Genomic DNA, 12,859 nt, shown 5'->3' with positions numbered 1-12,859 from the left:
TCTTTGCTGCATTACTTGGCCAAATTCCACTTATCCCTAGGGACATAGGCTCTGGGAATCTTCCCAGAATACCCCTGCTCTGTACTTCCACAGCATGCTCTTCATCTCTGGAGTCCTAATTTATTGCAATGGCTCATTTAATAATTTAACTTCCCAAGGAGATGATTAGCTCTACTGAGTTCTCAGAAATAGAAGCAGTGTCATAGTCACAGCTCTATCACCAGGATATAGCAAAATAGCCAAAACACAGTAGGTGTGCCCTAAGTATTTACTGAATGAATGAGCCTCAAAATTAGCAAACTCTACAGCAGCCGCAGCCAAAGAGCACATTTCACACACAGGCATTAACCCAAGGCACGTGGCAGTTACATCTTCCTTCATTCACTCTTGCTGCTGCTCGATTCAAAGGTTCGTATCGTTATGTGTAATGAACAATAATACAGTCACATTAGCCTGAATGAAAAAGAATTCTTTCCCTTTGAAAAAGAAAGAAATTCCTCTTCTTTCTCTGTGTAAGTTGGAATGGCTCATGACTTTTTACATTTTCATGAAAATAACACAAAACAAACTCACTGTGTGAGAGAGCACACATCCTCTCAGCCAAGAGGGTTAGAATAAGAGTGAATAAGTTGGTCCTAAAGACAGGTATAGTATGTTCTCCGTGTACCTAACTCTGTGCACATGTGTGCTCTCACACGCTCATTCTCTCTCTCTAACACACACACACACACACACACACACACCACATACATTCACAGTGTCTCAGAAAATACACAGCATGATTGAAAAAAAAAAAATAGGAAATGCACTCCTGAAGGACATATCCCTAACCTTAGTGTATTGTCTGGCCCACAGGAGAGGTAATACCAAATGTGAGAGGTGAACTAGCCAAATGTAAACAGCAAAGCTAGTGTCTGGGAGAGGAGGAGGTCTTTGAAGAGGGTTAATATCGTTTCTACTAATTATACGCCTTGACTGTTATAAGCCAGATCCAAGCCATCTCGTTTTTATTATACTCACTTTATATATTTTGAGATGAAGTAAGTAGCCTATAGCTAATAAATAACAAAGTCCAGTTCTTTCCAATTCTTAGTGCTATATCCTAAAATGGGCAAAACTGAAAAATCAGAAAACCCCAGTAGAAGTAACTTATTTAGAAAAATGAAGAAGAATGTTAGAGGAAATAAAAGTTAAAAATTACTGGTTCTGAGGAGTAGGAAGTAGGAAAAGTAAGTGTTGGGCAAGGGGTCTTATTTTTCATATAAACTTTCTGGTAATATTTAAGTTTTAAAATTACACACGTATTATTTTGACATAAGGTACAATTTTAAATCATAGTAGGAGACTACTTATTGACAAAATAATACCTAAAGTATGATCTATTTAAAAATATAAGGCCAGGGGCAGTGGCTCACCCGTGTAATCCCAGCACTCTGGGAGACCAAGGCAGGTTGATCACTTGAGGTCAGGAGTTCAAGACCAGCCTGGTCAACATGGTAAACCCCCTTCTCTACTAAAAATACAAATGTTAGCTGGGCATGGTGGCACATGCCTGAAATCCAAGCTACTCAGGAGGCTGGGGCACGAGAATTGCTTGAACCCAAGAGGCAGAGGTTGCAATGAGCCAAGATTGCACCATTGCACTCCAGCCTGAGTGACAGAGTAAGACTCTGTCTCAAAAAAAAAAGAAAAAATTTAAAAAGAAAATACATATGTATATGTATGTATGTATGTATGTATGTAAATGCATACACAGGGAAGCTTTTGAATGCTGTTACTAGAGATTATCTCTGAGTGGTGGGGACATAACAGTTTTGATGGTTTCTTCTTTCCCCATGAAGATCTATATTACTATTTTTAAAAAATATATAATTTTTTCACAAAATATTTTAAATTACTTACTTACCTTAGCTGATTTTTCAATATTTAAGCCTCCATCCAGTTCAAATAGAACAGTCATGTTGTACCCAGTCTGGTTTCCATGTCCATGAGGCCACCAAGTTTCTACAGTAATATTCTTTTAAGAAAATTAAAAGGTCACTCTAACATGATATTTTCAGCAAAAAAGGCTCAACGCATTACATCAATTTCTCATACAGTCAAGTGAAAAACTCTAGGTCCTAAAACAATGTAAATCTCCCTACCTATATTATGCCAAATCATACCAATTCATTGATAATATTTAAAAAATGGCATGCTGGGAATCTAGCATGGATCAATATATCAAAAGCAAAAGGAAAGAACAGAATAACATGGGTGTTCAGAAAAACAACTCTTCCTATCTCTAACACTGAGCTTATGGTCACTCTACATTCTTAACACTTAGAATGGAAATTTGAAGTAGACTCTTCTTTCAAGCCAAGAACTAAAAATCATTTTGAGTTATTTATCTCAAGAGCTTCTGAATGTTATTTTGCTCCACCTGAAAAGTACACAATTATCAATTAGAGGAATAGAAAAAGGAAAAAGAAAAGATAAAAATGATCCATTCTACCTTGATGTATGAAAGATGAGTTTAGAATTAGAATTATGTGTCTAGAGTAAGTATTAATATTCAAAATAACTGACAAATACCCAAAATAACCACTGCTATTTAAATATAATCCATAGAATATATTTTGTCTTCAGGATACTGCAAATACTGCAGAAAATTAAAATATAATGATAAGAAAATAAAATGAGAGGAAAAATTGCCAACGTAATGATATGTTCTCCATTATCTTAGTCTTAAAATTTGGGAAAGTCATTATTTAGCTCATACTCACAGAAAATATATGAGAGACTAAAAATAGAGAAGAAAATGACAAACATAAACAGAGAAAGCAGATTTTTCTTTCATACTTAGTGCATCTTTTCTAATCATTTCTTTAGCACCAGTATTGCTTTTCATCCAGTGCTTCTCAGGAAGTACTGCCATTCACCTTGCTAATGTTCACAAATAGCTCAACAATCCTTCTCCCAGGTTGAAGTTCAATGTTGTACATCTGTTGTGTTTGCAATTTAGGGATGGCTATGATCACTTGACCACCAACTGGCTTTGAACTGACAACATCAAATGTAGACTCTATTTCAAGATTCCACTCCTGGGCACTCTTATCTAAAGTATAAACAGAAAAAAAAAAAAAAATATATATATATATATATATATATATATATATATATATGCACACACACACACACACACACACACACATAAAATATGTTAAGCATTATCACTGCACTTCTCAGGATTCATTCAAGGTAAGACTAAAGCAGCTTCTAAACCCATAGGCACTCCATAATGCTGTCATAATCGAAACTTCAGTGGATTTTTTTTTTTGAATCTTCAGTTTAATCCTTCATTCTGAAGAATAACAAAAATTATATATTTTATATAGACTTCTACTCTAAAAATGCTATTATTGTGAGTCATAAAACCTTATGGAGCATAAACAGAAAATGACAAATAGAAATATAAAGTAAGTTTTCTAAGAACAATATGCATTTGTTCCTTTTGATAAAGTAAAAATACTTTATAAAGTAAAGTAAAAATAATAGTATTTTACTTTATGATGTAAATGTGTTTTAAAGTTATGTAATAAGGTATAAATTTATATGTATTAGAATTAATCTAATGTGAAAAAATAAAGTCTTATTTTAAATGTAGATAATTTATCCAAAAAATACTTCCTAAGGACCTTCCATGTGCCATGTACTCTGCTAAGTGATAGGAATTAAATGGTGAGCACAATAAACATGGCCCCAACTCTCATGAACTAAGAGTCTATATACAAATTCAAAAGCATAACAATACAAGGATGGGAGAAATAAAAGGCTTTCCTGAGAAATCAAAATGGGAAGTCAGAAAGCATATCTAATACAGAGAGAGTGGGAGTGAAGGAAAGCTTTTGTTTTTTTTTTGACACAGGGTCTCACTCTGTTGCCCCAGCAGTGGCGCAGTCATAGCTCACTGCAGCTTTGAAGTCCTGGGCTCAAGCAATCCTCCTGCCTCAGCTGTCTGAGCAGTTGGCACTACAGGCATGTGCCATCCCACCTGGCTATATTTTTTTAATTTTTTGTAAAGATGAGATCTTACGTTGTTGTCCAGGTTAGTCTTGAACTCCTGACTTCAAGCAATCCTCCAGCCTCCACCTCCCAAAGCCCTGGGATTATAGGTATGAGCCACCATGTCTGGCCAAGGAATGCTTTCTTTAGAAAGTGGTTTCTGGCTGATGATACAAGAAGGATGCCTCAGCCAAGTACCGAGGAAGATTATAAGGACTCTGGGCACAAAGAAGCATGTGAAGGCCCATGAGTGAGAGAGAGAGCAATGCCAAAACAAGGAACTTGGCAATATTGAAACTGATGAGGGGGATCAGCATAATTAAAAAGTTGAGCAGGGTCCAGATGATGCTGGGTCTTTTAGAACAGGTGAGGCATTTGGCAATTAAACCCCAGATCAATGTGGAGCCACTGAAGATGTTTTATCAAAGAGCGTGATCAGATTTGCATTTTATAACAATTGCTAAGGTCCCTGCACAGTGATATACCAGGATTAATATGAAAGAAGCTGAAAGATACAAAATCTCTCTGTATGCAAAAAGTCCCAGAAAGTGCCACTTGAAACACCCAGGAACAGAGAGGAGGCACAGAAGAGTGGTGATTAGAAAGAAGAGAAAACAAGACAGAAGAGGAGAGTTACAGGGAAAAAGAAAGATGAGGGATGAACTTTGGGTGTGGAGTTAGGGTTGTCAGAATGTTTCAAAACGGTTTTGAAGTAGAGTTTTATATACATGCAGTACAACTCTGTTCTCCACTTCCTGTTAAATTTACATTGTTTGTATAATGTCTCTGGAATTGAATTTGTGTTTAGTTTTTATTTTTAAACAAGATAGACCATCCTGGTCAACATGGTGAAACCCCGTCTCTACTAAAAAAATACAAAAAGTTAGCTGGGCACGGTGGCGCATGCCTGTAATCCCAGCTACTCAGGAGGCTGAGGCAGGAGAATTGCCTGAACGCAGGAGGTGGAGATTGTGGTGAGCCGAGATCGCGCCATTGCACTCCAGCCTGGGTAACAAGAGGGAAACTCCGTCTCAAAAAAAAAAAAAAAAAAAAAGAGTGCTGGGACTGGCTTGGGACAAGAGTTGAGTGGAAAAATGGACCCTTTTTTTAAAGTTACGCAAAAGAAACTGGTGATGAGATCTCAAAAAAGCCTGGAGGTACAGGGGGTTAGAGGCAGCGATAGAGGTTCTCATGCTTTACCACCACAGAAAGAAAGGAGAAGAGCAGTGACTGTGCAGAGGCACTTAAGTTTCTATGATCTGTGGCAAAATATGGAGGGAGTTCCTATTTAATGGCTTCCATTTTTCTCTCCAAAGAAGTGGAGGGAGAAGGCTACTAGCTGAGAAATATCTTAGAGGCCCTTCTACAAATACAGAGAAGATTAATAATCATGGCTTTGCTGCAAAAGAAAAAGAAAGCTAGGTTTGTATGCTGATCAATGACAAAAGACTTTACTGGCACTGTTTACAGCTGTAGCACTACAGCAGCCCTACTCTAAAGATGACCCCAGCATAGGTCATTTGCATCTCCCATCAGCCAAAAGCATAGATTTGATGCACATTTAATTCTGGACTTAATAACTATTTTTTCTAATTAAATGATTTATTCTGAGAAACACTAGTCAATGAGTCCTGAATTAGGTTTGTTCTGATCCAGTCAATTTTGCAGGTTTCTTATGGATAGCCTCCAGGTTTTTAATCTATCAACTGGTAGATAACTTAGTCTACTCTCTCACCAGTGTTTGATTTTCTCCATTCAACAGGTTGGCAAACTATGGTCTTTGGGATAAATCTAGCACACCTCTTGTTTTTGTAAAAAGAAAAAAAAAACTTTTATTGGAACACAGCTGCTATGCACTAAATGGTAGACTCCTCCCATAAAATTCATACATTGAAGCCCTAACCTCTAGTCTTTTATGAGGTAATAAGGGTGGGGCGGTAATCCATTAGGATTGTGGCCTTATACGAAGAGGAAGAAATAGATATCTGTCTCTCTCTCTCCACTATGTGAGGACAAGAAGACATCTGCCTGCAGGCCAGGAAGGGAGCCCTCAACAGAAAGCAAATTGGCCAGCACCTTTATCTCAGATTTCCCAGCTGCCAGAACTGTGAGAAATAAAATTCTGTTATTTAAGTCACTCTGCCTATGGTATTTTCTTAGGGCAGCCAGAGCAGATAAATATCAGTCATACTCATTTGTTTACTTATTGTCTTTGGTTGTCTTTGCACTACAATAATATAACTGAGTAGTTGAGGTAGATGCCTAAACTATTTTATTTTTTTTTTATTTTAATTATTATTATATTTTAATTGTACTTTAGGTTCTGGGGTACATGTGCAGATCATGCAGGATTGTTGCATAGGTACACACATGGCAATGTGGTTTGCTGCTTCCATCTCCTCATCACCTAGATCTGGCATTTCTCCCCATGTTATCCCTCCCTGACCTCCCCACACCCCCACTGTCCCTCCCTTGGCCCCCCGTAACAGACTCCAGTGTGTGATGCTCCCCTCCCTGTGTCCAGGTGTTCTCATGGTTCAACACCCACCTACGAGTGAGAACATGTGGTATTTGATTTTCTGTTCTTGTGTCAGTTTGCTGAGAATGATAGTTTCCAGATTCACCCATGTCCCTACAAAGGATACAAACTCATTGTTTTTTATGGCTGCATAGTATTCCATGGTGTATATGTGCCACATTTCCCTTGTCCAGTCTATCATCGATGGGCATTTGGGTTGGTTCCAGGTCTTTGCTATTGTAAACAGTGCCACAATAAACATATGCATGCATGTGTTTTTATAACAGAATCATTTATAATCCTTTGGGTATATACCCACTAATGGGATTGCTGAGTCAAATGGAATTTATATTTCTAGGTCCTTGAGTAAGTGCCACACTGTCTTCCACAATGGTTGAACTAGTTTACATTCCCACCAACAGTGTAAAAGTGTTCCTATTTCTCCACATCCTCTCCAGTATCTGTTGTCTCCAGATTTTTTAATGATTGACACTCTAACTGGCATAAGGTAGTATCTCAATGTGGTTTTGATTCGCATTTCTCTAATAATCAGTGATGATGAGCATTTTTTCCTATGTTTGTTGGCCTCATATATGTCTTCTTTTGAAAAGTGTCTGTTCATATGCTTCTCCCATATTTGGATGGGTTTGTTTGTTTTTTTCTTGTAAATCTGTTTTAGTTCTTTGTAGATTCTGGATATTAGCCCTTTGTCAGATGGGTAGATCATAAAAATTTTTTCCCATTCTGTTGGTTTCTGGTTCACTCTAATGATTGTTTCTTTTGCTGTGCAGAAGCTCTGGAGTTTAATTAAGTCCCATTTGTCTATTTTGGCTTCTGTTGCCAATTCTTTTGGTATTTTAGTCATGAAGTCCTTGCTTATGCCTATGTCCTGAATGGTTTTGCCTAGATTTTCTTTTAGGGTTTTTATGGTGTTAGGTCTTATGTTTAAGTCTTTAATCCATCTGGAGTTAATTTTGGTGTAAGGTGTCAGGAAGGGGTCCAGTTTCTGCTTTTCTGCACACTGCCAGCCGGTTTTCCCAACACCATTTATTAAACAGAGAATCCTTTCTCCATTGCTTATTTTTGTCAGGTTTGTCAAAGATCAGATGGTTGTAGATGTGTGGCGTTGCCTCTGTTCTGTTCCATTGGTCTATGTCTGTATCCGAGGCCTCTGTTCTGTTCCATTGGTCTATATCTCTGTTTTGGTACCAGTAACATGCTGTTTTGATTACTGTAGCCTTGTAGTATAGTTTGAAATCAGGTAGTGTAATGCCTCCCGCTTTGTTCTTTTTGCTTAGGATTGTCTTGGCTATGTGGGCATGTGGGCTCTCTTTTGGTTCCATATGAAGTTTAAGGTGGTTTGTTCCAGTTCTGTGAAGAAAGTCATTGGTAGCTTGATGGGGATAGCACTGAATCTGTAAATATTTTGGGCAGTATGGCTATTTTCACAATATTGATTCTTCCTAACCATGAGCATGGAATGTTTCTCCATCTGTTTGTGTCCTCTCTTATTTCATTGAGCAGTGGTTTGTAGTTCTCCTTGAAGAGCTCCTTTACATCCTTTGTTAGTTGTATTCCTAGGTATTTTATTCTCTTGGTAGCAATTGTGAATGGGAGTTTGCTCATGATTTCGCTCTTTGTTACTCTGTTATTGGTGTATAGAAATGCTTGTGATTTCTGCACATTGATTTTGTATCCTGAGGCTTTGCTGAAGTTGCTTATAAGTTTAAGGAGATTTTGAGCTGAGATGATGGGGTCTTTTAAATATACGATCATGTCATCTGCAAATAGAGACAGTTTGACTTCCTCTTTTCCTAATTGAATATTCTTTATTTTGTTTTCTTGCCTGATTGCTCTGGCTAGAACTTTGTATATGAATAATAAGGAAAAGCAAAAGCAAAGCTACTTTTTGCCTTTCAGAGTCCTAAAGCCAAATGTCAAATATATTCAATGTAAAACAAAGCACTGGGGGGCACTGTAACAATAAAATGTTAGCCTCTTACAAAAGGGTCTCTGTTAAAAAGAATACTGAAATGGGCCAGGTATAGTGGCTCATGCCTATGGTCCCAGCACCTAGGAAGGCTGAGCCAGAAGGATTACTTGAGCCCAGGGGCTTGAGACCAGCCTGGCCAACATAGTAAGACCTCATTTCTAAAAAAAATAAATAAATAGATAAAAATTCCCTGGGTGTGATGACACACCTGTGGTCCCAGCTACTCGAGAGGCTGAGGTGGGAGGAATGCTTGAGCCCACAAGGTCAAGGCTATAGTGAGCTGAGATTGCTCCACTACACTCCAGCCTGTGTAACAGAGTGAGAGTTTGTCTCAAAATAAAACAAGAAAGAACACTGAAATATACAAACATAGAGAATATGCCTGACCCTCTGCTAAACGTTTATTTATATGGTGCCACAGTTCCTGTACTTATCAAAATAGCATCTTTGTAACATAAACTACCTGATAAGGGCACTAAAATATTTATGTCAGCATTTCTGTCAAGCAAATGATATCTATTTCTTGAATAACTACTGTCTGTAAATCTTGACGGCATTATAAATTATATCCCAATCCAAAAAGGCAAAGATGTTGTCTCTAACTCTCTGAACATACTTAGACAAAATATACTCAAGGGTCACAGTTGAGAATACAGAATGGCATCAGGAGGCATAAGGACTAGCAGGGAAGTGAAAGTTCAGAGACAGGGCACATTCAGCCAGCAAGAGATGAATCTGCAAACACTGGCAGATGAAAAAGATGCTTCATGTCATTGGGGGTAAAAGCTATTCAAAGAAAGCTGCCTGGATTAGCTTTGCCCTGCTGAGCTTCTCACAGCTGCCCCTTTAGCAGGCTCTCCTCTTCCTCCATCTTTAATAGAATATGAAAAGCTGCAGGGAAAAGGCAGTCATGTGCATTTAAAGAAACAGCAATGGCACCACACTGAAATGACCAAGCCATGGAATTTATAAATTCAAACCTAAGATATTTTCCTGTACTCCTGCCAGAATCATGTGACAGACTTAAGCAGCTGCTTTTCAAAGAGCTAACCATTGCCTTAGCCAAAAATATTGGCCCACAATTAGTTAAAACAGCTGCTTGTTTTCCCCCTTCTTCACCAAGCAGCAAGATCTCCTTGCCTACTTAGCAGCCCAAAATCTTTTAAAATGAAATCAAGGCAAAAGAAACCCAAAGCAAAATGCTCCCTAGAACAAGGATAAGTTAGAGGCTCCAAAGAAGAAAATTACACAAGCAATGAGGAGACTAATCACAGGAAAAATCATTCAAGCAATCTAGTTACCCATAAAGTTATTTTCAAGGATTATTGTATGGATAAAATAATTTAAAGATGAATGAAAAAGTGATTCAAAATAAATGCTTTAAAAAATAAATGCATGCGAGAGATCCAAGATGGCCGATTACTAACAGTTCAGGATTGTAGCTCCCAGTGAAAGCACAGAGAACGAGAGGATGCCACACTTTCAGATGAATTTTTGTTGCTCACAGACCAGGAGATTCCCAGCAGAGGAGCCCCACAGGTCACCAGCGCGGCTCTTGTGGCCACTGCGGCAGTTCTCAGTGCAGAGTAAACTGGACTGGGTCCCCTTTTGATCTACGTTTGGAGCTCTGGGAAGGCAGAGTCGTCCATTCAGCTGATTGAAGAAGAGATTCATGAGGGAAGCCAGACCGGAGACTCCTGGGCAGAAAAGCACCAAGAATCTCGATGCGGCTGTTTTAGCTGGCACAGTGGGTTGCTCAGATTTTGGTGCTGGGAATTAACAAGTTGGATGTCCACTCAGAGACCTAATTTGAAAGTCGGTAATTACAAAGACGACAGATGGATAAATTTACAATGACAGGAAGAAATCAGTGTAAAAAGGCTGAGAATACTCAAAATCAGAATGCCTCTCCCTCTACAGCAGATCACAGTTCCTCATCAACAAGGGAACAAGGCCTGATGGAGAATGAGTGCGTTCCAATAACAGAATTAGGCTTCAGAAAGTGGATAATAAGAAGCTTCTGTGAGTTAAAAGAACATGTTCTAGCCCAAAGTAAAGAAACTAAGAACCTTGAAAATAGGTTTGATGAAATCCTAATAAGAATAGACAATTTAGAGAGGAATATAAGTGAATTTGTGGAACTGAAGAATACAATATGAGAACTCCACGAAGTATGCACACGTTTTAACAGTCGAATTGATCAAGCAGAAGAAAGAAAGAATATCAGAGGTCAAAGACCAATGTAATGAAATGAAATGAGAAGACAAGATTAGAGAAGAAAGAGTAAAAAGGAATGAGCAATGTATCCAAGAAATATGGGACTATGTGAAAAGATCTAATTTACATTGATAGGTGTACCTGAATGTCATGAAGAGAATGAATCCAAGCTGGAAAATATTCTTCAAGATATTACTCAGGAAAACTTTTCTAACCTAGTAAGGCAGGATAGTACTCAACTCCAGGTAATACAGAGAACACCACAAAGATATTCCACAAGTAGAGCAACCCCAAGACACATAATTGTTAGATTCGCCAGGGTTGAAATAAAGGAGAAAATTCTAAGGGCAGCTAGAGAGAAAGGTCAGGTTACCCATAAAGGGAAGCCTATCAGACTTACGGCAGATCTCTCAGCAGAAACCCTACAACTAGAAGAGAGTGGGGGTCAATATTCAATATCCACAAAGAAAAGAATTTTCAGCCCAGAATCTCATATCCAGCCAAACCAAGCTTTATAAATGAAGGAAAAATAAAATTTTTCATGAACAAGCAAGCACTCAGAGATTTCATCACCACCAGGCCTGCTTTACAAGAGCTTCTGAAAGAAGCACTACACATAGAAAGGAACAACCATTATCAGTCATCCCAAAAGCTTACCAAAAGGTAAAGAGTATCTTCATAATGAAGAATCTATATCAACTAATGGGCAAAATAGCCAGCTCGCATTAAATGACAATATTAAACTCACAAATAGCAATATTAATCCTAAATTTAAATGGATTAAATGCCCCAATCAAAGACACAAACACAAACTGAATAAAAAGTCAAAACACATCGGCACTCTGTATCCAGATTCATCTCATAAGCAAGGACACACAAAGACTCAAAACAAAAGGTTGGAGAAAGACTCACCAATCAAATGGAGAGAAAAAAAAAACGGGAATTGTAACTTTCATCTCTGATAAAATAAACTTTAATAGTAACAAAGACTGAATGAAACAAAGAAGAACATTACATAATGGTAAAAAGATCAATGCAACAACAGGAGTCAATGATCATAAATATATATGTACCCAATATAGGAACACCCAGATACATAAGACAAGTTTTCAATAACTTATAAAGAGACTTGGACTCCCACACAATAATAGCAGGAGACTTTGACACCACATTGTTAATATTCAACGGATCAATGAGATAGAAAATTAACAGGGACATTTATGATTTGAACTCAGACCTGGAACAAGTAAACTCAGAATATTTATAGAATTCTTCACCCCAGGTCCACAGAACATACATTTTATTTAGTATCACATTACACCTATTTTGAAAGTGACCCCATAAATGGAAGCAAATCACTGTTCAGCATTTGCACAGCATTTCACAGACTTAAATGAAATATTGGTTGGCTGTTGGTTTGTTATTTTTCTTTCTTATTCCCTCCTGTCTCTTCTGTTAAGCACAATTATCAGCATAAAAGAGGTTTTTAATACCTACTTTTAGATTGCATTCCAGCCTGGGCAATAGAGCAAGACTCCTGTTCTCTCTCCCCCTTTTCTCTTTCTCTTTCTTTCTTTCTTTCATTAAAAAATAAATAAATAAATAATAAACACATGTTTATCAAATAAGTTACTAAGCAAGACTGACAAATCTTTGCTATATTTTAATATTATATTATCTGTATTAAGCTGTAACCCAAGGGCTGCAATGTCCTTTAATCTATTGAGGAGGTCAGGGTCTTGCTGAGAGTTAGCCCACACTTCAACTCCATGGCTAGGTCATCCAGGAAGAAGAGAGTGCTTTAGGCTGAGACAGCTAGTAAATTTGGATAAGGTGGTACAAAGAATGTCTTTAAGGTAGCAGAAGTGTCCCAGCTCACGTCAGCTCAAGAAGACGAGGTATGAAAGCAAGGGAGTGCACATGTTGAAAAACATCTCCATATTATTTATTTTTAACTGTGATAATAAAAGTAAACAGTGTATTCTTTCAACAGAAAATATCTATTGTATATTTTTAACTCAATATGTTTATATAACCATACAAAAAGTTCATAAAATTAGGCAAGCATCCCTTCCTCACAATTTTAT

The 12,859-nt window shown here is 37.7% G+C and overlaps 1 protein-coding gene across 2 annotated transcripts in view; it reads right to left on the bottom strand.

Annotated features, from left to right (window-relative positions):
* MANBA (mannosidase beta) overlaps positions 1-12,859 on the bottom strand; it is a 123,369-nt gene that overhangs the window by 73,300 nt on the left and 37,210 nt on the right. For both annotated transcript variants that reach the window (XM_002745542.6, XM_054253117.2), the window contains exons 6-7: positions 2,922-3,097; positions 1,907-2,017 (exon numbers count right to left, since the gene is read on the bottom strand). In XM_002745542.6, the coding sequence (XP_002745588.1) occupies positions 1,907-2,017; positions 2,922-3,097 (287 nt within the window). The remainder of the gene's footprint in view (positions 1-1,906; positions 2,018-2,921; positions 3,098-12,859) is intronic.

The sequence above is a fragment of the Callithrix jacchus genome, chromosome 3 (assembly GCF_049354715.1).
Source record: "Callithrix jacchus isolate 240 chromosome 3, calJac240_pri, whole genome shotgun sequence".
NCBI classification, from domain to species: Eukaryota; Metazoa; Chordata; class Mammalia; order Primates; family Cebidae; genus Callithrix; species Callithrix jacchus.
Note: the sequence above shows the minus strand (reverse complement) of the source record. Positions and strands in the feature narration are given on the sequence as shown.